Here is a 25,553-nt window from a genome sequence, read left to right on the forward strand (position 1 = left end):
CCAATATTCTTACCTTCATAGTATAGCCAGAAGCCTTTGTAGTTATTTCTACTGTTTGTTGATAATCTGAGCGTCAGATTTTTCCAGGAGACCGGACTTGGCTCATTTCCTCGTTTTCCACAAAGAGTAAGAGACTGTATGGTGTCCTGAGCAAGCATGTAGTCAGAACATGTGCTGCTGGCCATCTCAAGGTCAAGGTCGAGAATGTAGAGTTTGAGGTGTTGGTAACTTTCTACTTGAATTCGGGTGGTACAGTTGATGTTTGGGCCATAGTTGTTGGGATAACCTGGAGTTACTATGTATCCCTGCTGGGCTGTGATCATTGGAGAATCACAAATGTTTTTTGTTTCTGATACTGAAAAGACAGAAAAAAGAAATTAATATTTCTGAAGTAATATTTCTGTAATATCATTAATAAGAACCTGTAATGTGACAGATAGTATATGTATACTGTGCAGTACATATGTGTTACACTAAGTATACTGTGTAGTACATATGTGTTACACTAAGTATACTGTGTAGTACATATGTGTTACACTAAGTATACTGTGTAGTACATATGTGTTACACTAAGTGTTTTCTGTATTACATATGTGCTAAACTAAGTATACTGTGCTGTACATATGTGTTACACAAAGTGTACTCTGCAGTACATATGTGTTTCACTGATTTTTCCCTCGCAGAATATTGATAATAGATACACAATTTTTGTACTTTTAAACATCAAGCCATGCAACAACCTTTTATGATGAGATAAATGAGAAATTTCTAACATTTGAGGGGTTAATATGACAAAATTCACACAAAAGTGAAAAAATTATTATTTTTTAAATTTTAGATTTGGCTATATGGTATGATAACTTGAACCATACATATCATATTGATATGTTTTGCACTGTTCTTTATTCACCTGTATTGATTCAAGTAACAGGAATGTCTATAATGTAGAGCAACACTTGTCTTCATTTATCGTGTTTACAACAAAACATTTTATATTTCACACAGATTAGCATGTTTTCCTATAAAACAGTAAAACTCTTCAAAAAGCTAAACCTAATCTGTTTGAATTGTTTTATTGAAATTCACATTTGTTTGCTAAATTACCATTATCTTGAACAAGAGGCATGTATGTGAATAATGTAATGTGGACAGATGTAACAGATAGCCAACATAATTTACTATAGTCTCTTTATCAACAGTGTGTAAATATTTGAGAAATCAACGTCTGGTGTTTCCCCGCCAAAGCTTGAACAGATAAGTTGGAGTTTAAAAATACTTTTGCATTCAACATACTACTTCTCTATGCATTTTGAACGAACAGATGAAAATGAGAGACAGATGCAAGCATCACAATGCAAGCTGTTGATAGGCTGAGCCCCGAAAAACAAGCTAGGCAGATGGGCCTCCTGTCTTTGTTCCCCGCGCGACACAAATAACCTGAGGCCGTCAGCCGACCATTCACCTACACAGATATTCGCTCAAGGATTCAGAATTAAATTATCAAAATTAAAGGCGGGCTGGCGGCACGCGTTTGTCATCAACTGAACACGTCTGGAGATCTGATAGAATTTAAAGTAAAGCTTCATCTGATAACTGGAGAGAAAGCGTGAAGCTGTCAAACCGTTACAGATGATAGTTGTAAAATCTGTGTTACTGAAATTATCTTCAAAGTGTAAAATGTATTAAATTATTCATTACATAGAGAAAAAGTGTGAGACTATGAGCACCAGTTTGATCAGTTAGTTGTAACTTTAAACAGGTTTATTGACAAGATTGATGGCACTAAGATTTGGAATATATTCCATGGTTGTAATTTGAGCTTTTTTCGGGTGTGTGCTGTGTGCTAGTTTGTGGTTTTCAGTTCAGGACAATTATGTATGAGCGTAACAGGACACAGTAATTGGATATATTTTAAAAGGAAAAAATTCTGACAGAATTAAAGGAAAAAAATGTATTGATCAGGTTATTTATTCACATGTCATTCACTTGACTTGATGATCGTGACGTAATCTTTGATAACGGACACTAGTAGGTCAGAACAAGTATAGACTGGTATTGTCTGAATGACAGCGAGTACAATTAGGAAACAACAGAAACGTATCTATAAAACGTTATAGCAGTATATTAATTATATTGTGTATTCTGTCAGTAGTTTTATAGTATTTTATTATTTAACTTTTGACAACAGTTAGACAGTGTTACAGGTTTCCTAGAGAAGAGACATATCTACGGAGAGGATTTAATGAATTATTCATTAATTTATTGGATGGATGATTAGATAAATTTTGCACCGCTTTGACTCTGGTTAATTTACTGGTAGTCGTTTGTTTACTTGAGGACTGTGCTCTCTAACGTCAACAGACAGTGAAGTACAGCTTTGATCCTCAACTTTGTTATTTCTTTACAACATAAACATGTTCCTTTGCCACTTGTAAGGTGATCCACTTACAAATATACAAGTCTTGTACCATATCACATGACACTAGAATATCATCTATTTATCAATTAGGGAAAGAAAGCCAACTTCTCACTCTGCACCGTTGATACACAATGTTCATTAGAGAGGACTGGGGTCCTTATTAAAGCTCTTTATTTAATACATTAAGGAGGACGACCAGTTCGTGTTGGGCGCGTGTAGAGGGAGGGTGTTTTCTGTGTCCTGATTGGATACAGATGCTGGTGTCGACAGTTGATGGACCTCTTGGAGTTTAGTTTTGAAGTTTGCAGACTTGTTTAGACAGAAGTTACCGCAGGTTATGCCCTGTCCAGCTGTATTTGTTTCTGGTGTCCTTCACTAATCAGCCAAGTCTGTTTTTGTTTTTCTACTTGATTTCCTGTAGAGTGGTCAAACATTTTATGTTTTGAGGGTATCTTAGTGAAGGAGTTATATTTGTAGGGAAGGGGAGAGGTGACTGTCTGGTCATATCGAGGAAAACTTCACTGTGGTCTCTCCTCATAGTGGCACGTGCCACGCTGAACCTGCCATGTCAAAACTTGTAAACCTCAAGCAGAGATTAACTTTAGCAATCCATTGGTCCTCTACCAGATGGATTTATTCTTAATGGAATTTGTGGTATTATTTGTATAAGAACATAAAATTCTATCTATATTGCTTATGTCAGTGACTTTTGCACTTTTTTTATTATGACCAGATGTAGATAAATTTTATCACTATTTCTTATTACAGCCATATGTCAACAGATTTTTTAGTGTTGGAGGAATATAAGGGTTAAAAAAACTACAGGTCTATCACAACATGGTATAGGACTTCTGGATTCACGATATCAAAATGTCCACATCAAAATTTTGCAGTTACAATAATTGTTTCAAGTAACAAGTACAATATGAATTTGATATATATGTTTTTGTGTTTACCTGGGGTCAAATACTAGATTTTATTGCTGTAAGTTTGAGTGTAGCATCAGAGATCGTAACAAATCCTGTACTGGTATAAAAACTTATGACATAGATAGAGTTAGTAATATATATTTCAGGTGTTTAATTGGTTTTATAACTTACCTGGGATGCATTCATATTCCACCTGGAAGTAGTTACTAGGCTTGTTGCAGGATGAGATAACTCTACCAACACCTCCACTCGGAAGGTTGATAGAACAAGACTCACGCCCCACACAGGGGTACAGTTTTCGTTCTTCCTCAACACAATCTCCGGGCTGGAGACTGCACATTCCGTTCGAGTTGTATCCGTACAATGTACGAGTGATTCGTAACATTGACCCGTAGGCACATTTAAACGTCAGTTCCTTTTGGGCAAAACATGCGCTGGCAGACATAGGCGTACCTGTTAGGACAAACACAATATAAGTATTAGAATACCTTTTTTAGGGGGAGAGAGATGTGTGTGTGTTAAATTATGGAAAATAAAGATTTAATGTAGGAAAGGTATAGAGAAAAGAAATTAAACATTGAAAATTGTTGTAACTCTTGGAAAAGTTTAACAGTTCTTGACCAAAATTTTCATTGTTGAGCAAGATGTATGAATCCATATTAGATTATATGGGGACTGATGCACGATGTATCAATACGAAAATACAATGTCATTAACTAAGATTTACCAGGCTAAAACCTCATACCCTACCATTATACACAATCAGAATAGACCTGATGCCACGTAAAAGCTCTTTATATGTTAATCAGTCTCGCCCTTTATACACAATATCAGGTTCTTAGGAACTTTTCCAACAAACATTTTCAAATTCAAATTCATCGGTTAGCTAGGAAGAAAATTTAAAAGTTAGGCCAATCGGTAAGCTTGGATTTAGTCGTTATATTCAAATTTCAATGCCATCCTTATTGGCACATGTTTGAAATGAATTGCTGTTTTTTTCCAAAGCTATTGAACTTCTTACTGCCATTTGTATTAAATCTTCAGAGTTACAATGAATCTTTATTTAAAACAAAATGTGACAAAGTTTTCTTACATAGATAAAATACTGCATTGTACCTGGACAGATAGCCCTGCAAACTTTACTCTACATAGGAACGATGAGAGCAGACATGCTACTTCAAAAGAAGATCAAAATAAATGGTTTAAATTGTTTAAATTTTAACTTTAGCTTAACTGATATTTATTTTATGGTGTATACTACTGTATAGTACACGGTTAAATGTATTAATAAATTTTACTTGTAATAAGCGGTGTTTGCAGTATACTTAGTACTTGCTATGTGATTGTGTTATCAAAAATCTGTATTATGAAGTGATTTTGTTCAACACTTTGTAACTGGCCCATATTTTTCCAAATGTTATAATTGTCTGGTGACAAAATAGATATGTTTATAATGCTATAGAAATATTAATGTTCACATGAAAAAAATCAAAAAGTAGAATATGATAGGTGTAATTCATAATTATGTTTCAACATGGTGGGAACAAGGTGATTTACTTGTGTTATCAGCCAGGGAGATCTTTTATTGTGTATTGTATCTATTGTTTATTGTGATTTACATAAATCTATTGTAGTCCAAGTCTAAAGACAATTGTTCTTATCTATTCGGATCTATTGATAACATCAAGATTTCATTGCATATCACCAGATATGACCTATGTTGAAACCTTACCAGTGTGTGAACTGGAATCTTATGGGAACCTGTTACCCACCTGGGGAACACATTCAGAGTATACACATAGATTTAACATTTCATTGATGAATATTATATGAAAAAAAAGGACAAGTGATTGAAAATATTGAGTGAAACTATTTTAAATGTCACTATCATTACATTTCTATTTACCTGTAAAATTTACCTCAGGTAAGTGAGAACAAGTAACATCATAAAAATTCCAACTTTTTCCCCCTGTAAGTATAAATGGTGACTTACCTGCCAAACTCTGTACAATCATGGTGTAGGTTAGGATGACCACAATCTGGATTCTCTGTAAATATTCCATGTTTGTTTTGAGAAGTGTTGTTGGTCTGGTGAGTTGTGCTCTGATCCTCAGTTCTAATCCATACACATGGTGTGGTGTGAACCTGTATAGAAATGTTTGGTATCACTAACACTGTACCTGTGACACACCCACAGAACACCTATCACTGCTAATCAGGGGACAGCTATATGTGAAGATCTTAGGAGGTCTGCTGTGTTCACTATCTCATTGGAGTAACTGGCTGCTCTCCAGAATGTGTGGAGCTTATATAGTTGGGCCTTGCTCCCACTCTGACAGACAGGGATACCACAGCTATTTCAATGAGGGCCTAATTAAATTTTTCCCCTGATTGTTTGGGACCCTTATCTTCGTTCTATTGTATTGGGGACATGATGCCCCGAGACCCCTCACAATGGGCCAGCATCGTAAAGGGGAGGAGCTGTCACCTGACTCCGCCCCCTACAGCACACTTGAGGGGACACAGATGTTAACTACCCTATCTGTCCCCAAAATCAGAACTTGATATTTACATCCAGCCTTATCAGACATGACAATAATTTATTTGTTTTTTTGACTATTGTCTTTTGAAATCCATTGTGTTATTATTTTTGATTTTATCTGGAATGCAAATAACTTTAAGGTATCTAACAGAAAGAAGTGTTGTTTACTTTTACTGTTACAAGTAAAGTCTATAGTCCGCCAAAATCTTAACACCTGTCAGGTGAAAATGGGGATAAAAGGCCTTTGATGTTTATGGAGAATCCGTGAAAAGATTAGGTCTCTGCTGTATATGATATGGCCTGTTAACCCTACAGAAGCTGTTCAGGGCTTAGCCAATCAAAATACAGCCATTTGATGTGGTGGAGTGTGCCGCTATTTTGACAGAGCTAACAATGAGTTGATGTGTACACAGGGGGAGATAAGACCAGCCTCCTCGTCACCTGGCCACGCGACTATCGTCACAGCCCGCTGATTGTCAACAAAGCCAGTCCACCAGGTAACAAAGAGTTGTCGCGTGCCGGGTAATCCTAGTGCCCTCCCTCCTGTGTCCTTGTGTCGGGCTGTAAACAGCCATTGTGTGATCACACATGGTCCCAGTTACTGCTGCCACATGCCCCCAACACCCTATCCACCAATCAGAACCAAGAACTCACCAAAACAGAAAGCTGCTGTATGAGGCACGTGTACTTGGCACACGACTCTGACCCCAGAATTGGGGGAATTATCACTTGGCTTGATTTGTGTAAGTTAGATATAGGTTTGGACAGTAGATCTGATACAGTCTATACTATCACCTGTCTAGTAGACTCCCATCATAATGATAGTCACTTACTTGTCATGATGATATTTATATACAGATAGAATTCATACTGTCAGGCTACTTTTGAAAAAGGCTCATGGAAAGGTAAAACTCTGAGAACTTAATTTTCAGTGTTGAGTTAATTAAATCAACATATGTAAAATAAAACCTATTTTAGATTTGATTTATAAATTAAGAATGTGGAGGACATTCAGGCTGTAACCCAGTGCCATCTGTTGTTATACTAGGTTGTAAATGTCACTTTAAGGTCAAAACTTTTAAGTGCTTTACAAGCTGTTGTCTAATGTTAGGTAAGCCTTGATAATGTTTTAAAAAAACCCAGGATATTCTCAGATTTAAGTAACATATGGTCTCAAAATACCAATTACCTGCACTTGGAAAATAAATCTCTAATTTTATTGATAAAAAAGTAATCTTTTGTTGAAATATCAGACCTAAGGATAGAAAAAGCTGTAGTAGTTAGTTATAAAGAGACAACTGATGTCTATTTACTGAAGACAGATGTTTCAGACATCCAAAGTAACTGTACTTCAGAGTAAAAAAATCTCTGAATGAATAATTAACATAAATTTGGCGCGTGCAGGCTGAAATATGAGGTGACTTAGAGGGGTCCATGGACAGGTGCTGCTTGTGACAGGTGTGTATAGGGATGGAATACCTGTACAGGTGTGTTCCAACACCTGTATCACAGCCACTCATTAAATATTTATATCACTTCTCCATAAGGAGAGGAATGAGCGGGATATTCTATCAAAATGAGGTAACTTTAGAACTTAGAGAATCAAGTTTAACAGAGCATCCAGTTGTTTCCTTTCAATGGTTATATCCATATCAACGTCTTCTGGACTGACATTCAGATATTAAACAGCACATGTTCATATTTCTTTGGATGGCTGAACTTCATTTTACATCTCAGGCATAACATTGTCCGGTAATTACGACTATTTTTAAAGATGGTCTTTTTAAAATTATGAGGAAAAAGTTAATATATCTTTTAAAAGCATTTCTGAAATATTAATGATAAATTTTGATATATATAAAGATAACTGACGATTTCGAACTATGTCAATGTAAAAATCCAATGAAACTAAATGATTTAATTGATATTTTGTATATGTCAGGTAGGACAAGATTAATACATGAAATATAATATGTAATAGCAGGTGTTTAACTACCAAACAGATTGTGATCCTGCATGTATCTCAATATTATTATGTTTTTATCAGCAGCTTTGTCTAGCTGTAATACAGTGTAGAGTTAGGTTCCTGTCAGAGTGATAATCGTATTAAAAATTTCAAATTTTCATGCATCGTTACGAACGTCTGCTTCAGTAAATCTTTGAAGGCATCGTTGTGTTTTAGACGTTATATACCACACAGAGATAACAAAATAACTCCATGAAGTTTAATTAAAGAATGGAAGTGCCCTGACCTTTCTGCTTATTTATCAAACGGAAATGAGCATTTGATATTGTATCCTAATTGTCTGTAATGTGATGCTCAAGTATTATGAAGCATGTCTACACTTTTATCACCTAATCAAAAATTGATAACTCTAAATAGAGCATTTGAAATGTATTTTAAGAACAAAATCATAACATTAAATCATTATATAGTCATTAAATAAAGATACTCAAATGATGATGAGGAAGTAATTCATTTGACCCTCGTGAGCTATGTTGGTCTGTAGAGTATAGGGAGAGAATAATTGTGCTTTTGCAGACACTTTCCCACAGTTGCCCTGGATAGCATGCAGTAATTCTACCCCTCCTGAGCTCTGTATTGATTGCATGTTGTATTGATTACTGGACAGTTGTACCTGTAAATATTCTACCCCTCCTGAGCTATCTGTATTGATTACTGGACAGTTGTAACTGTAAATATTCTACCCCTCCTGAGCTGTCTGTATTGATTACTGGACAGTTGTACCTGTAAATATTCTACCCCTCCTGAGCTATCTGTATTGATTACTGGACAGTTGTACCTGTAAATATTCTACCCCTCCTGAGCTATCTGTATTGATTACTGGACAGTTGTTGTACCTGTAAATATTCTACCCCTCCTGAGCTCTCTGTATTGATTGCTGGACAGTTGTACCTGTAAATATTCTACCCCTCCTGAGCTCTCTGTATTGATTACCCCTGGACAGTTGTACCTGTAAATATACCCCTCCTGAGCTGTCTGTATTGATTACTGGACAGTTGTACCTGTAAATATTCTACCCCTCCTGAGCTATCTGTATTGATTACTGGACAGTTGTACCTGTAAATATTCTACCCCTCCTGAGCTGTCTGTATTGATTACTGGACTGTATTGTCCATGCTACCTGTAAATATTCTACCCCTCCTGAGCTCTAAATATACTACCCCTCATGACCTGTCTCAAATTATTAAAGGACAGTTGTACCTGTAAATATTCTACCCCTCCTGAGCTGTCTGTATTGATTGCTGGACAGTTGTACCTTGTAAATATTCTACCCCTCCTGAGCTGTCTGTAATGATTACTGGACAGTTGTACCTGTAAATATTCTACCCCTCCTGAGCTGTCTGTATTGATTACTGGACAGTTGTACCTGTAAATATTCTACCCCTCCTGAGCTCTCCATATTGATTGCTCTGTATTGATTACTGGACAGTTGTACCTGTAAATATTCTACCCCTCCTGAGCTCTCTGTATTGATTACTGGACAGTTGTACCTGTAAATATTCTACCCCTCCTGAGCTCTCCATATTGATTGCTGGGGTAGATTGTACCTGTAAATATTCTACCCCTCCTGAGCTGTCTGTATTGATTACTGGACAGCTGTACCTGTAAATATTCTACCCCTCCTGAGCTCTCCATATTGATTGCTCTCTGTCTGTATTGATTGCTGGGGTAGATTGTACCTGTAAATATTCTACCCCTCCTGAGCTGTCTGTATTGATTACTGGACAGTTGTACCTGTAAATATTCTACCCCTCCTGAGCTATCTGTATTGATTACTGGACAGTTGTACCTGTAAATATTCTACCCCTCCTGAGCTATCTGTATTGATTACTGGACAGTTGTACCTGTAAATATTCTACCCCTCCTGAGCTCTGTATTGGGGGCTGGACAGTTGTACCTGTAAATATTCTACCCCTCCTGAGCTGTCTGTATTGATTACTGGACAGTTGTACCTGTAAATATTCTACCCCTCCTGAGCTCTCCATATTGATTGCTGTATTGATTACTGGACAGTTGTACCTGTAAATATTCTACCCCTCCTGAGCTGTCTGTACCTGTAAATATTCTACCCCTCCTGAGCTCTCCATATTGATTGCTGGACAGTTGTAAATATTCCTGTAAATATTCTACCCCTCCTGAGCTGTCTGTATTGATTACTGGACAGTTGTACCTGTAATATATTCTACCCCTCCTGTAAATATTCTACCCCTCCTGTATATTGATTACTGGACAGTTGTACCTGTAAATATTCTACCCCTCCTGAGCTGTCTGTATTGATTACTGGACAGTTGTACCTGTAAATATTCTACCCCTCCTGAGCTGTCTGTATTGATTACTGGACAGTAGGGACAGTTGTACCTGTAAATATTCTACCCCTCCTGAGCTATCTGTATTGATTGCTGGACAGTCGGACTTGTAAATATTCTACCCCTCCTGAGCTGTCTGTATTGATTGCTGGACAGTTGTACCTGTAAATATTCTACCCCTCCTGAGCTGTCTGTATTGATTACTGGACAGTTGTACCTGTAAATATTCTACCCTCCTGAGCATATTAATTGCTGGACAGTTGTACCTGTAAATATTCTACCCTCCTGAGCTGTCTGTATTGATTACTGGACAGTTGACCCCTCCTGAGCTCTCCTGTATTATTTGGACAGTTGCTGGACTGTCTGATTGCTGGACAGTTGGACTTGTAAATATTCTACCCCTCGTGAGCTGTCTGTATTGATTACTGGACAGCTGTACCTGTAAATATTCTACCCCTCCTGAGCTCTCCATATTAATTGCTGGACAGTTGTACCTGTAAATATTCTACCCTCCCGAGCTGTCTGTATTGATTACTGGACAGCTGTACCTGTAAATATTCTACCCTCCTGAGCTGTCTGTATTGATTACTGGACAGTTGTACCTGTAAATATTCTACCCCTCCTGAGCTGTCTGTATTGATTACTGGACAGTTGTACCTGTAAATATTCTACCCCTCCTGAGCTGTCTGTATTGATTACTGGACAGTTGTACCTGTAAATATTCTACCCCTCCTGAACTCTCCATATTGATTGCTGGGGTAGATTGTACCTGTAAATATTCTACCCCTCCTGAGCTGTCTGTATTGATTACTGGACAGTTGTACCTGTAAATATTCTACCCCTCCTGAACTCTCCATATTGATTGCTGGGGTAGATTGTACCTGTAAATATTCTACCCCTCCTGAGCTGTCTGTATTGATTACTGGACAGTTGTACCTGTAAATATTCTACCCCTCCTGAGCTATCTGTATTGATTACTGGACAGTAGTACCTGTAAATATTCTACCCCTCCTGAGCTGTCTGTATTGATTACTGGACAGTTGTACCTGTAAATATTCTACCCCTCCTGAACTCTCCATGATTTGATTGCTTTACTGGACAGTTGTACCTGTAAATATTCTACCCCTCCTGAACTCTCCATATTGATTGCTGGGGTAGATTGTACCTGTAAATATTCTACCCCTCCCGAGCTGTCTGTAATGATTACTGGACAGTAGTACCTGTAAATATTCTACCCCTCCTGAGCTGTCTGTATTGATTACTGGACAGCTGTACCTGTAAATATTCTACCCCTCCTGAGCTCTCCATATTAATTGCTGGACAGTTGTACCTGTAAATATTCTACCCTCCTGAGCTGTCTGTATTGATTACTGGACAGCTGTACCTGTAAATATTCTACCCCTCCTGAGCTCTCCATATTGATTGCTGGGGTAGATTGTACCTGTAAATATTCTACCCCTCCTGAGCTGTCTGTATTGATTACTGGACAGCTGTACCTGTAAATATTCTACCCCTCCTGAGCTCTCCATATTGATTGCTCCATATTGGGTAGATTGTACCTGTAAATATTTTACCCTCCTGAGCTGTCTGTATTGATTACTGGACAGCTGTACCTGTAAATATTCTACCCCTCCTGAGCTCTCCATATTGATTGCTGGGGTAGATTGTACCTGTAAATATTCTACCCCTCCTGAGCTGTCTGTATTGATTACTGGACAGTTGTACCTGTAAATATTCTACCCCTCCTGAGCTGTAACTATTCTACCCTCCTGAGCTGTCTGTAATGATTACTGGACAGTTGTACCTGTAAATATTCTACCCCTCCTGAGCTATCTGTATTGATTGCTGGACAGTGGGACTTGTAAATATTCTACCCCTCCTGAGCTGTCTGTATTGATTGCTGGACAGTCGGACTTGTAAATATTCTACCCCTCCTGAGCTGTCTGTATTGATTGCTGGACAGTTGGACTTGTAAATATTCTACCCCTCCTGAGCTGTCTGTATTGATTGCTGGACAGTTGTACCTGTAAATATTCTACCCCTCCTGAGCTCTCCATATTGATTGCTGGACAGTCGGACTTGTAAATATTCTACCCCTCCTGAGCTGTCTGTAATGATTACTGGACAGTTGTACCTGTAAATATTCTACCCCTCCTGAGCTGTCTGTATTGATTGCTGGACAGTTGGACTTGTAAATATTCTACCCCTCCTGAGCTGTCTGTATTGATTGCTGGGGTAGATTGTAACTGTAAATATTCTACCCCTCCTGAGCTGTCTGTATTGATTACTGGACAGTTGTACCTGTAAATATTCTACCCCTCCTGAGCTCTCAATATTGATTGCTGGACAGTCGGACTTGTAAATATTCTACCCCTCCTGAGCTGTCTGTATTGATTGCTGGACAGTTGGACTTGTAAATATTCTACCCCTCGTGAGCTGTCTGTATTGATTACTGGACAGCTGTACCTGTAAATATTCTACCCCTCCTGAGCTCTCCATATTGATTGCTGGAGTAGATTGTACCTGTAAATATTCTACCCCTCCTGAGCTGTCTGTATTGATTACTGGACAGCTGTACCTGTAAATATTCTACCCCTCCTGAGCTCTCCATATTGATTGCTGGGGTAGATTGTACCTGTAAATATTTTACCCTCCTGAGCTGTCTGTATTGATTACTGGACAGCTGTACCTGTAAATATTCTACCCCTCCTGAGCTCTCCATATTGATTGCTGGGGTAGATTGTACCTGTAAATATTCTACCCCTCCTGAGCTGTCTGTATTGATTACTGGACAGTTGTACCTGTAAATATTCTACCCCTCCTGAGCTGTAAATATTCTACCCCTCCTGAGCTGTCTGTAATGATTACTGGACAGTTGTACCTGTAAATATTCTACCCCTCCTGAGCTGTCTGTATTGATTGCTGGACAGTCGGACTTGTAAATATTCTACCCCTCCTGAGCTGTCTGTATTGATTGCTGGACAGTCGGACTTGTAAATATTCTACCCCTCCTGAGCTGTCTGTATTGATTGCTGGACAGTCGGACTTGTAAATATTCTACCCCTCCTGAGCTGTAAATATTCTACCCCTCCTGAGCTGTCTGTAATGATTACTGGACAGTTGTACCTGTAAATATTCTACCCCTCCTGAGCTCTCCATATTGATTGCTGGACAGTCGGACTTGTAAATATTCTACCCCTCCTGAGCTGTCTGTAATGATTACTGGACAGTTGTACCTGTAAATATTCTACCCCTCCTGAGCTGTCTGTATTGATTGCTGGACAGTCGGACTTGTAAATATTCTACCCCTCCTGAGCTGTCTGTATTGATTGCTGGGGTAGATTGTAACTGTAAATATTCTACCCCTCCTGAGCTGTCTGTAATGATTACTGGACAGTTGTACCTGTAAATATTCTCCCCTCCTGAGCTGTCTGTATTGATTGCTGGACAGTCGGACTTGTAAATATTTTACCCTCCTGAGCTCTCCATATTGATTGCTGGGGTAGATTGTACCTGTACACATTGTTACCACTCTTTATATAAGGATCTGTCCAATAATCACACATCTGGCTTTCTGTTTACATAACAGCCAACCACAGATTCAGGGATGATTTGTCCAAACGTGCCAGATGGATTTTTATTTCAATTTCCAGGGACATTAGAGTAACTTGATAAAGCAGATTGTGTAATTAGTGGACAAGGGTTTGCTTTTTCTGTTGATTATGTTTAATTATTCAACTGTTTATCTTTGTGGTTAATTTTCGTCTGTTAAACATGAATCAAAATCAATTAAATGTTTGAATATTTATAGAATGAAAGGTTTCAGAATCTTCCTGAACTGTTCATATACACAGGGTGTCTTGTAATGTGGTAGAGTGTGAAGCATAGTTACCAATCACATGGAGGCCTGGGTAGGATTATGATTAGGGTATTAGCCGGATGTAGGAGAGATTTCTGGGGGGTAGGTGATAGGTTTTACTGAGAACAGTGGTGATTTAGGGGTAATAGTTAAGAGGGATATTGGAGGTGGAGTTTCGGAGGTTAGTGATAGATTGAAGGAGGACCAATTCTGTGTATAGGGTTTAGTGATAGGTTGAAGGGGGACTAATTCTGTGTATAGGGTTTAGTGATAGGTTGAAGGGGGACTAATTCTGTGTATAGGGTTTAGTGATAGGTTGAAGGAGGACCAATTCTGTGTATAGGGTTTAGTGATAGGTTGAAGGAGGACCAATTCTGTGTATAGGGTTTAGTGATAGGTTGAAGGAGGACCAATTCTGTGTATAGGGTTTAGTGATAGATTGAAGGGGGACCAATTCTGTGTATAGGGTTTAGTGATAGGTTGAAGGGGGACCAATTCTGTGTATAGGGTTTAGTGTTAGGTTGAAGGGGGACTAATTCTGTGTATAGGGTTTAGTGATAGGTTGAAGGAGGACCATTTAGTGGTCAGTTTTAGGGGAATACCAAGTTTGAGTTTCCAGTTAGTGGTAAGTTTTAGGGGAAGACCAAGATTAAGTTTGGGTTGGTGGTCAGTTTGGAGGAGGACCCAGCTTGAGTTTCAAGGTGATAGTTAATTTCATAGGGGAGAATCAGGTTGAGCTTTGGGTTGGTAGTCAGTTTTAGAGAAGGATCAAGGTTAAGTTTGGTTTGGTTTGATGATGGATTTGGAGGAGGACCAAGTCTGGGTTTTGGAAGCTGTTGGTAGGTTCAGGAAGGATTACAAGGTCGAATTAAGTGGGTTGGAGGTAGGTTGGTGAAGACCAAAATTGAGTTGGGGGTTGGATTGTAGAAGGACTTTGAGTTTGATGGATGGTGGGATGGTGGTAGCAGCTCTTCTTATCATCCCTATCAACAAGACAGTATGCTGGTTGATACACATAGAACCAGCTTGTGTCATGGTTCAATGACTGTGTTTGACAATCAGATTAATGGATTTTTGCTACTATGAAAGAAGTCATGAATTAATGAACATCTAAGTTCAGGTTTACAAATGTGAGTGTACATCCTGTGTAGAAGATCGCAATTTACACCCACATAACACGCCTCAGTGGGCTGTGAGATACTCTGTATAACAGTATACTCTGACTACTCACTAATATATTCTATCAAATGTAGGAAATACATAGGGAAAGTTTACACCTGATGGAAGAATTTTCATACCTCATATGTATACAGTATCATGATTATCTTTTCTATCACCTTACACTGGATCTAGATATTGACCCAGTGATTGTAATTGATTTTGTTGATTGTATAGATATATATATAACACGGATATAACACACAAATCAATTAAGAATATTTTGTAATGATTTCCACCTACGTTTGTCAAGATTCTCATTGCCAGTATGGCCCACTAGTAGTCCGACAACTGGAATCACCTAATCCTCTCAGCCAGTGTGTCTAATATATAGGTGGCCTAATTCTGTATTCCAGTATACTGAGAACAATTCTCAAACATTATGACAATTTGGTTTCTTCCTGAAAACCCAGATATTGAAAACTTAATGATGGTGACAAATTTTGTAGCCATGATCCTGATGATGACTAATTTTCCTGAAATTTTGTTTCATTATAAAATGGACGTTGATTATGTTTGGTATCAGTATAAGAGATATCATAATGACCTCATATATCAAGGTATTACAATTAAACTCTATAACCTCTGGCATATTAATCAGGCCAGGCTCATTATTCATTGTACAGTTATTGGCATACATAATTGATTTCTGTTAATCAATAAACCTTGATTTTATAGCCTACCTATAGAGATCTGTTAAATACTACCATTCACTGTTAAGTTTCATTCTGTATATACCCCTGATGGTCAGTACAATTTGTCAATAGTTGTACTGGTCAGGGGTTGTTAATTTGTTGACCAATGCATTAGAATGATTATTAGTCACTGCGTTAATTGATAGGATATGATGATAATTGATGAGACGTTAATGACTATATCGCTAGTGATTGACAGGTACTTGAGTTAGTCAGGAGTTGATAACTAAGTAACAGAGAATATTGACACATGTATACAGGTGAATATTAATTTGTGTATACAGGTATCATACCTGCTAATATTGCTACAGGTAATAGATAGTTAATTAGAATCCTGATAATTTTACCTGTATCAGCATCACATGTTCTGTCGGCTAAATATCGTACATCTGTAAAGTTGGTTATATTCTGATATGCACAAAAAGTTATATACATATATGTACAATACTGTACAAACAATATATCCACTTAATTTTATTGTGTACTGTGTCAGAGTGACAGTTAATTGTAGTGTACTGAGTGACCCAGTGAAACTAAGATGTAACACTGTGATACAATGAAAACTGCTTGTAATATATGATTAATCCTGTGGTATGATGAAACTTAATTATTAAACACTCTGTGATACAGAGAAACCTGATTTTGTAATATACCCTGTGATACAGAGAAACCTGATTTTGTAATATACCCTGTGATACAGAGAAACCTGATGGCAATATACCCTGTGATACAGTAAAGCCTGATTGTTATATACCCTGTGATACAGTAAAGCCTGATTGTACTATACCCTGTGATACAGTAAAGCCTGATTGTACTATACCCTGTGATACAGTAAAGCCTGATTGTACTATACCCTGTGATACAGTAAAGTCTGATTGTTATATACCCTGTGATAGAGTAAAGCCTGATTGTTATATACCCTGTGATAGAGTAAAACATGATTGTACTATACCCTGTGATACAGTAAAGTCTGATTGTACTATACCCTGTGATACAGTAAAGTCTGATTGTTATATACCCTGTGATAGAGTAAAGCCTGATTGTACTATACCCTGTGATACAGTAAAGCCTGATTGTTATATACCCTGTGATACAGTAAAACATGATTGTACTATACCCTGTGATACAGTAAAGCCTGATTGTACTATACCCTGTGATACAGTAAAGCCTGATTGTACTATACCCTGTGAAGATGTGAAACCTGTGTATAATATACCCTGTCATTGTTATGATTTACAATATCTTACTGTTATCTCATTCAGTACACTGAACATTAAACTCCAACTCCGATACCCCCTCTTATTCAAAATACATTTATTTTATTTAATTTTCAGAATTTTGAATACTTCCTTTTTAAATGTCCATTATAATACAGGAAGAAGAAAGACATATCCCTTGCTACAGGTTTCAGCTTTATAATCAGAAAAACTATTTGGGTCTAATGAAATTAAAATGAACCATTATGTAGTTAGCGTACTATTTCAGCACATTATGTTGATGATTATAATGAAGCATCACAGACAATCAATATTAGCTGCAACACTTCACCATCGTTTGATCTGTTTGACGGAGAATTGTGTTTTACTAAGATGGGGTGGTGGCATGTGGTTTCCATTTTTCCACTAAATGGTTGAAGAATTTCCAGCTCTCCACGCCTATTACTATGTCTGTTCTACATTGTCCCTTAACAGGAAGATCAAACGATGTCTCGGGACTCAGTAGAGAAGTTTTAATATGCTCAACAATCTTCAGATTTGTCTAGTCATTTTTACATTCATTATCACCAGCTTCAAATTAAAACTTAACAAAATACACATCTGAACATACCATACTATTGCCAGTAGAATTCTGAATTGTGAAACATTTGAAAAGTGACATTGCAGGTATTGTATTATAGCTACCATGTCTATAGCTACATATTGGGCAAATCATTATCATTAAGGTGCTGACTATCATTTTCGCTAAGTTAACTTTTGTATTTAATAGAGTGCAAATATCTTGCTTTTTCTAGCTTCAGAATTTGAACTCTGATCTGTACTTTTGTGCCATGGACTTTTGCCAACTTTTTAAATGCTAAATCACAGTAGAATTGATGCATATCTATCATATACGTTAAGTTCTGTTTTTGTCTGCTGTAGGTAATAACTAATTTCTTGTTCAGTGTGATTTTAGTTCCTTTGTAATATGTCAAATTAACAAGAAAAAATCATTTTCTGTGAACAACATCAATTTCATTAAAAGTGCATAATTAACAAAGATACAAAAGATACAACTTTAATGAAGGTGATTTTCAAAAAAAAAAACGGCTAAGTGTCTTTTGCACAATACATGGTCTGTAAATCTTTGTCTTTAATAATGATGGGAATATATATATCTATATAAAAGATATTGATGCTTTTGTTAGATTCACAAGTGCTACCTGTTCTATGTGTTTGTATATTGACAGATAGAGAGATATTGGGGGTTAATCCACACAACATATGGATTTCTCTACTTCAGTTCTACAATTATTCCAATTCTAAGAAATGTTTAAAGGACAGTGTCAACATCACAGGTTTATTCAATCTGATTTGTGGAGATGATGAATACTGGAATATGTACACTGTTCTGTCTATCCATTGATTCGGAAGAGAGCTTCAATCTAAAGTTTTTAAATACAGATAAAATTCACCATTTTGTTTTACAGGTGAATGTGTAATGTTAGGTGACACTGATAAGGAAACTGTATTGTGGTGCTGTAATACTGAATCAATATCTTGTTTACACATTACCACCTGTTGATTAGAGGCACATATGTTTACTACATTACAATGTATTATAAACCCATATTTTGTTATTCATTATGTGATCAATTGATAAATATACAAGGGAGATAATCTTATCCAAAAATGAAAAAATAAAAATGAATTGTTAGTGAAGGATTTGATTGAAGGGAAATTTTTAAGTACTTCTTTGAAATTCTTCCATTGTCTGGCAGCTTCAGTAGTTAACTGTACTATCTCCTACATAACAATTCACACTGTTATCACTTCTGACCTTCCTCTCACTTCAGTTTGACAGAGTTTCTACACTTAGTGGAGATAAAGCTAAGAACAAAAACTATAACGGTTCAGACGATTTATTTAAACGGCAGCATAACATTTTCAGATTTTTCCTGAAGCACATTAAGATAGCAGCAAAAATGGTTTTTAAAAAATGCAGGTGTATGTTAGCATCATACATTCATGGTTTGAGCTAACTACCTCAGGTCTAAACATGTTCTGGGTTTCTATATAATATCTGAAGCTCTAATATTGTACTTTTCATGTCCTTTAGTTTATTTTTATCCTGAATTGACAAGGTCACATACACAGATACAGTGAAGTAGCAGTGTATGTAGAATGGTATATATGTACCATAGTATTTCAACATGCATTTGTCAATGAGTTTTCCCCGCTGGTCACCATTAACATTTAATCATGAACAACCTATCTTGTTTGAAGAAGTTAATTTCTACATCAGGAACGTCCTATTTAATTCCTACATCAGAAGAGTGTGCTCTTGGTATGAACGGATATCAATATTTCATCTTCACACTTGTGCTGTTTAGTCTCATTTAGTATTGATTACAGGTGTGTCAATGTTGTCCTTACTTTACATTTAACAGGTATAATCTTTGTCATATTTCTCATCCAAACTTAGACTGTACCAACAGGTATAATCTTTGTTGTATTTCTCATCCAAACTTAGACTGTACCAACAGGTATAATCTTTATTATATCTCTCATCCAAACTTAGACTGTACCAACAGGTATAATCTTTATTATATCTCTCATCCAAACTTAGACTGTACCAACAGGTATAATCTTTATTATATTTCTCATCCAAACTTAGACTGTACCAACAGGTATAATCTTTATTATATTTCTCATCCAAACTTAGACTGTACCAACAGGTATAATCTTTATTATATTTCTCATCCAAACTTAGACTGTACCAACAGGTATAATCTTTATTATATTTCTCATCCAAACTTAGACTGTACCAACAGGTATAATCTTTATTATGTTTCTCATCCAAACTTAGACTGTACCAACAGGTATAATCTTTATTATATTTCTCATCCAAACTTAGATGGTACCAACAGGTATAATCTTTGTTGTATTTCTCATCCAAAACTTAGACTGTACCAACAGGTATAATCTTTATTATATTTCTCATCCAAACTTAGATGGTACCAACAGGTATAATCTTTGTTATATTTCTCATCCAAAACTTAGACTGTACCAACAGGTATAATCTTTGTTGTATTTCTCATCCAAACTTAGACTGTACCAACAGGTATAATCTTTATTATATTTCTCATCCAAACTTAGATGGTACCAACAGGTATAATCTTTGTTATGTTTCTCATCCAAACTTAGACTGTACCAACAGGTATAATCTTTGATGTATTTCTCATCCAAACTTAGACTGTACCAACAGGTATAATCTTTATTATATTTCTCATCCAAACTTAGACTGTACCAACAGGTATAATCTTTATTATGTTTCTCATCCAAACTTAGACTGTACCAACAGGTATAATCTTTGTTATGTTTCTCATCCAAACTTAGACTGTACCAACAGGTATAATCTTTATTATATTTCTCATCCAAAATTAGATGGTACCAACAGGTATAATCTTTGTTGTATTTCTCATCCAAAACTTAGACTGTACCAACAGGTATAATCTTTATTATATTTCTCATCCAAACTTAGATGGTACCAACAGGTATAATCTTTGTTATATTTCTCATCCAAAACTTAGACTGTACCAACAGGTATAATCTTTGTTGTATTTCTCATCCAAACTTAGACTGTACCAACAGGTATAATCTTTATTATATTTCTCATCCAAACTTAGATGGTACCAACAGGTATAATCTTTGTTATGTTTCTCATCCAAACTTAGACTGTACCAACAGGTATAATCTTTGATGTATTTCTCATCCAAACTTAGACTGTACCAACAGGTATAATCTTTATTATATTTCTCATCCAAACTTAGACTGTACCAACAGGTATAATCTTTATTATATTTCTCATCCAAACTTAGACTGTACCAACAGGTATAATCTTTATTATATTTCTCATCCAAACTCAGACTGTACCAACAGGTATAATCTTTGTTATGTTTCTCATCCAAACTTAGACTACCATCTCTCGAGATAAAAATGTTGATATTGTTCATGGATAATTTTCTTATATTCATTTTTACTCTGTATAATATTACCGTAATTGTCTGGCAATAAACCCGTGTTCAGTAATAAGCCTGGCCCTTTCTTAGATTCCAAGTTCATATGATGGCCCTTCATATAAATGCTTTCATTTTCAAGTAGTGGTAATTATCAACTTTTTTCTCAAATTCCGGTCAGAAACTTTAAAGTCTCATCTGTATTTCTAGAAGTCCATTGTAACACACATTGATAATTTCTACTCTTTCTCTCATAGATAAGTTGTCATAAAACTTGGGAAAAAAAATCATCTGAAAACACATAAAACACTTTTCCGCTGACTATATGGCTTAAAGATCACAGGACAAGTCTACGTAGGCAAACAGATGGCTATCAAGTGACCAGCTGTCATTTACTGGGCATTAAAGTTCTACATATCCTAGTCATTAGTGGTCAATCATGTCCTAAATCTTCATGCTCTATCACCACTTGAAAGGGATGACTTTCAAGTTGATACATTTGAAGTGGCCTTTAAGGTACCTTGGCTTGGACCTCTTCCTCTTTCCTATTCCCCTCCTACCCTGGTAATCATTTTTAAAATTGTCTTGTTGTTTTGAGGATTTAATGGTTTCAATAATGGTAGAAAGTATAGGGATCTATTGCAGTTATTATATATTTTAACTTGACACCACATCTGGGTATTGCAGTCCTCAGTAGTATCTTTCTCTATATAACTTGTCTGTTGTATGAGTAAGGTAATATATAGGTTAGGGCCAAATATGTGGTCTATAAAAAAACTTTCTACTTCAGTATATGAAAGTCACATTTTATGGTAGATTAAGATTTTCTTTGAAGGTAGGACATGCTTCAATTGACCACACTTCACCTTTGAAGGGGAGGGGAATGCTGTCAATTAGTTGTCAGGAGGAGGACTGAAGGATGTGCCCTGTTTTCTAGTTGACTTGGTAAGTTAGGTCCTCACTACACACAGCCCTCTGTAAGGTAATCAATGCCAATAATGATACAGACATGTTTTGGCCTTAAATTATAAAGTTGTAGAACATGTCTGTTTGATGTGTGCAGGATTATCCTTGTGTACTTCAGCACACATTCTGTTATTAGCACAGAGTTATACCCACTTTTGACCTTCATCTGACCTCTATACTGACCACAGGGTTTGAGATGTCCTTGAACACTCCCCTCTCTGATGAATGTGTACAGTTTATTTGTACTAGTTAGTCAAACTGCTCCAGACATCTTCAGTATGACATTAAGGAACAGTGTAACCAAGACTATATCTGACTTTAAACATTTTGCGGATTTTTTGTGGAAGAGCCAATGACACAGACGTCACTTACTATTAAATGAAGCGGAACATTTGACTTGGATTTTGTGTAAAATTTACAGTTCTGTAAAATGTAGTTTAAAATGACAATAATAAAGCTTATTCATGAATGTGATTTAATTATCATAAAAATAAGTTCTATACCATAATTTGGTCGATTGTAGAACCACTCTATGGAGGACAGTCGCAGATGCTGTTCACAGCCTGAATTACACTCTTTATGTCATTGTGTATTTTATAGAAAGTTAATTTCCTTGCCCTCAGCTAATCGGCCACTGAAGTACCTACAATGCTTGCTTTATTAGATTTTTATGTATATATAATTTACAAATGGATAACTGCTTTATTCACAACAATATACAGGTCAGTTATGTTGATGTGCAGGCCATCTGTCTGGGCGTTGCCATGCTTTTCTGATTACTTTGTACCTTTAGAAGCTTCTCTTTGAAGTTTGGTCCTAAAATCAGTGGTCATTTAATGCTGATTTACAGGCCAATTACATGGATCAGATATAACCTTCCTCTTACATGATTAGTCCATTTAGACCATTGTCCACTTCATATGGACTGACCATCATTCTCACACTCTAGAATGGTTTAGGATAGTGCTACACAGCTGTAGGTAAGAACTATCTAGTCTCCAGTTTTTGATAGAAACTTCCAATTTATTTCAGTAAATTTAACAATCTGCAGTATAAAATGTTGATCCCAAATTATTTGAAAATAAAATTTATCATTTTACTTAAATAATGTGTTTTACTCATAACCTAAGTTGAATACAGTACATAAAAGTTGTGATAAGGTGTTTAATAATATGAAAACGTGATTGAATAATCCTCAGTTTTTAAAAGCCCTTCAAACTAGAGATCTCATGTTTTCCTATTTTGACCCCTGGGCAGGTGAAATGCAAGATTTAATTATTTCTTTTGAATTTTGGCATCATACCATGTGTTCTATTAAGAATTACTGCTTCTGTGTCATGTTATATGTATATCTGAAGCAGATATAAGTTCTTGTGATTAAAAATTACATAAAACCTGTGGTCAATAGATAAGTACAGGGATGATGAAATCTTTCAATAAACATATTGTCGTCATTGTGAAAAAATCATTTCAGAAAGTAGTAATGAAATTTCTGTTCAAATTTCTGTTTATAGATACCATGATAAGGAAATTAGTGAAGGATTAAAAACCAAATATTAATACTGGAGTCCATACCACAGTAGTTTGAATGAGATAAGGGGAAATGTCTTTGCACCCCTGAGTTCCCATAAACTTTGACACTCTGGTAGGTATAGATAAATAACATTCCTGTCACAGATAAACATTTCTTCTCATGAATCTAGTGCTAATTATTTATTTATTTCTTAAATTAAAAACTTTTGTGAATGGCGTTACTGACCCGACTAATAAACACTTTGTTGTTTGTGATAATTACCCATGATCTGAGGCGTTTAAATCCCATGTATATACAAAGGTCTTGTTTAACCCTGAGTGTTTAAAATCTTATACCTACTTGTTTTTCACGCTGATTAAAGATAAGGACAAATTGTATCGATATATTATCGTGGGACTTGTGTAAACGGTCTATATTATTTTTCTCAGGATATGATTTCAAATTTAACATTGATCTTTGTATGGGAAGCTTTCATTGAGGTGTGATCTACCTATGACCCAGAACCAGCTTCGGTTCATATCTGACATGTCGATTGACCAGAACGTGGGAATCGGGGTAGAATTTGAATGTAATGCGGTAATATAGTAACTCTACACTCCTGGAGGGCAAGCAGAATCCACAGCCTTTCACATTGATTGAGTTTGGGTATTATGTTGCCATATAATGTGAACCTTAATTAACCTATAGTGTCTATTTGAGGGTGTCATGTTATCATACTTGTAAATTGAGCAGAACAGTTGTAATGGTGTCTACAACACTAAGAGATTTTATTTTAACGCATCCCTGCATTCTTGGGGAACAGACCCATTGCCAGATCAGAGCCAGAGCAAGCAGAAGGCCTTTACACCTCTGCAGAGGCAGTAAATTCCTACATTGCTCCTCACTTCTACCTACAGAGAAGATGGAGGATGCAGTGCATTTTGTTCCCTTGAAAGAGATTGAGAGATGTATCCAAGATTTTGTGCCAGAACAGCTCCGAAAGAATACCAGCTGGACTGTCAATACTTGGAACACTTGGGCTGAAGTGAGCAATTCAGCAACAGGTTTTGGTCAGGCTATCATTCCTTCTGTCCAGCAGTTTGGTGCTTTCCAGCCTCAGGTGCTGGACAGTTTTCTATGTAAATTTGTGATGGAGGTTCGTAACAAAGATGGCAATCGCTATCCAAAGGACTCGCTTCACAACCTGTGTGCAGGAATATCGCGCTTTGTAAGACTTGTCCTCAAACGACCTGATCTCAATTTTCTTGATTCGAAAAATGTGAACTTTCATCATTTCCAGCATATGCTAAGATCACAGATGAAACTCTCAGAAGATATGGGCATCAAAACAGATAAGAAACAGTCTCAGCCTATCACTCAGGAACAGGAGAGGTGTCTTTGGAGGCGTCGAATACTCAACATGGACACAGCGTTGGGTCTGTCACGTGCTGTGTACTATTACAACTGTAAAGTGTTTGGTGTAAGAGCCCGAGAGGAGCATAGGAACCTCCGAGTGGAGCAGTATACATTTGGGACAGACAGTGATGGGAAGTTCATTGTATTTCATGGAAATTCATCAAAGGGTTCTGGACATGATCGAAGGAAGGTCCGATCCGTGAAACATCATGACATTGACCGCAGTGTATCTGTATACAAAGTTTTCCTCAAATACATACAGGCCATTGGTCCTACTGGAAACTTCTACCTCAAACCACTGGAACCTCATCGTTGTGGCAACATACGATTCTCTGTTCAACCACTAGGCCAGAATACTCTGGGGTCATACACAAGCTCCATGATGAAGGATGCTGGGTTTGAAGGTCATTATACTGGTCACTCTGGCATTGTGACCTTGGCTGTGACCT

At 36.7% G+C, this 25,553-nt stretch overlaps 2 protein-coding genes across 2 annotated transcripts in view; one reads left to right on the forward strand and one right to left on the reverse strand.

Annotated features, from left to right (window-relative positions):
• Positions 1-25,553, forward strand: part of LOC132563642 (activating signal cointegrator 1 complex subunit 3-like) — a 269,825-nt gene that overhangs the window by 162,770 nt on the left and 81,502 nt on the right. The gene's annotated exons all lie outside the window — the stretch shown is intronic.
• Positions 1-25,553, reverse strand: part of LOC132563645 (uncharacterized) — a 73,698-nt gene that overhangs the window by 3,409 nt on the left and 44,736 nt on the right. Inside the window, exons 3-5 of the mRNA XM_060228384.1 lie at positions 5,342-5,493; positions 3,520-3,801; positions 14-355 (exon numbers count right to left, since the gene is read on the reverse strand). Coding sequence (XP_060084367.1) covers positions 14-355; positions 3,520-3,801; positions 5,342-5,411 — 694 coding nt within the window. The 5' untranslated portion in view covers positions 5,412-5,493. The remainder of the gene's footprint in view (positions 1-13; positions 356-3,519; positions 3,802-5,341; positions 5,494-25,553) is intronic.

Source organism: Ylistrum balloti, unplaced genomic scaffold, assembly GCF_031769215.1.
Source record: "Ylistrum balloti isolate Yb309-2 unplaced genomic scaffold, AGI_CSIRO_Ybal_v1 Utg371806, whole genome shotgun sequence".
In the NCBI taxonomy this organism is placed as follows: domain Eukaryota; kingdom Metazoa; phylum Mollusca; class Bivalvia; order Pectinida; family Pectinidae; genus Ylistrum; species Ylistrum balloti.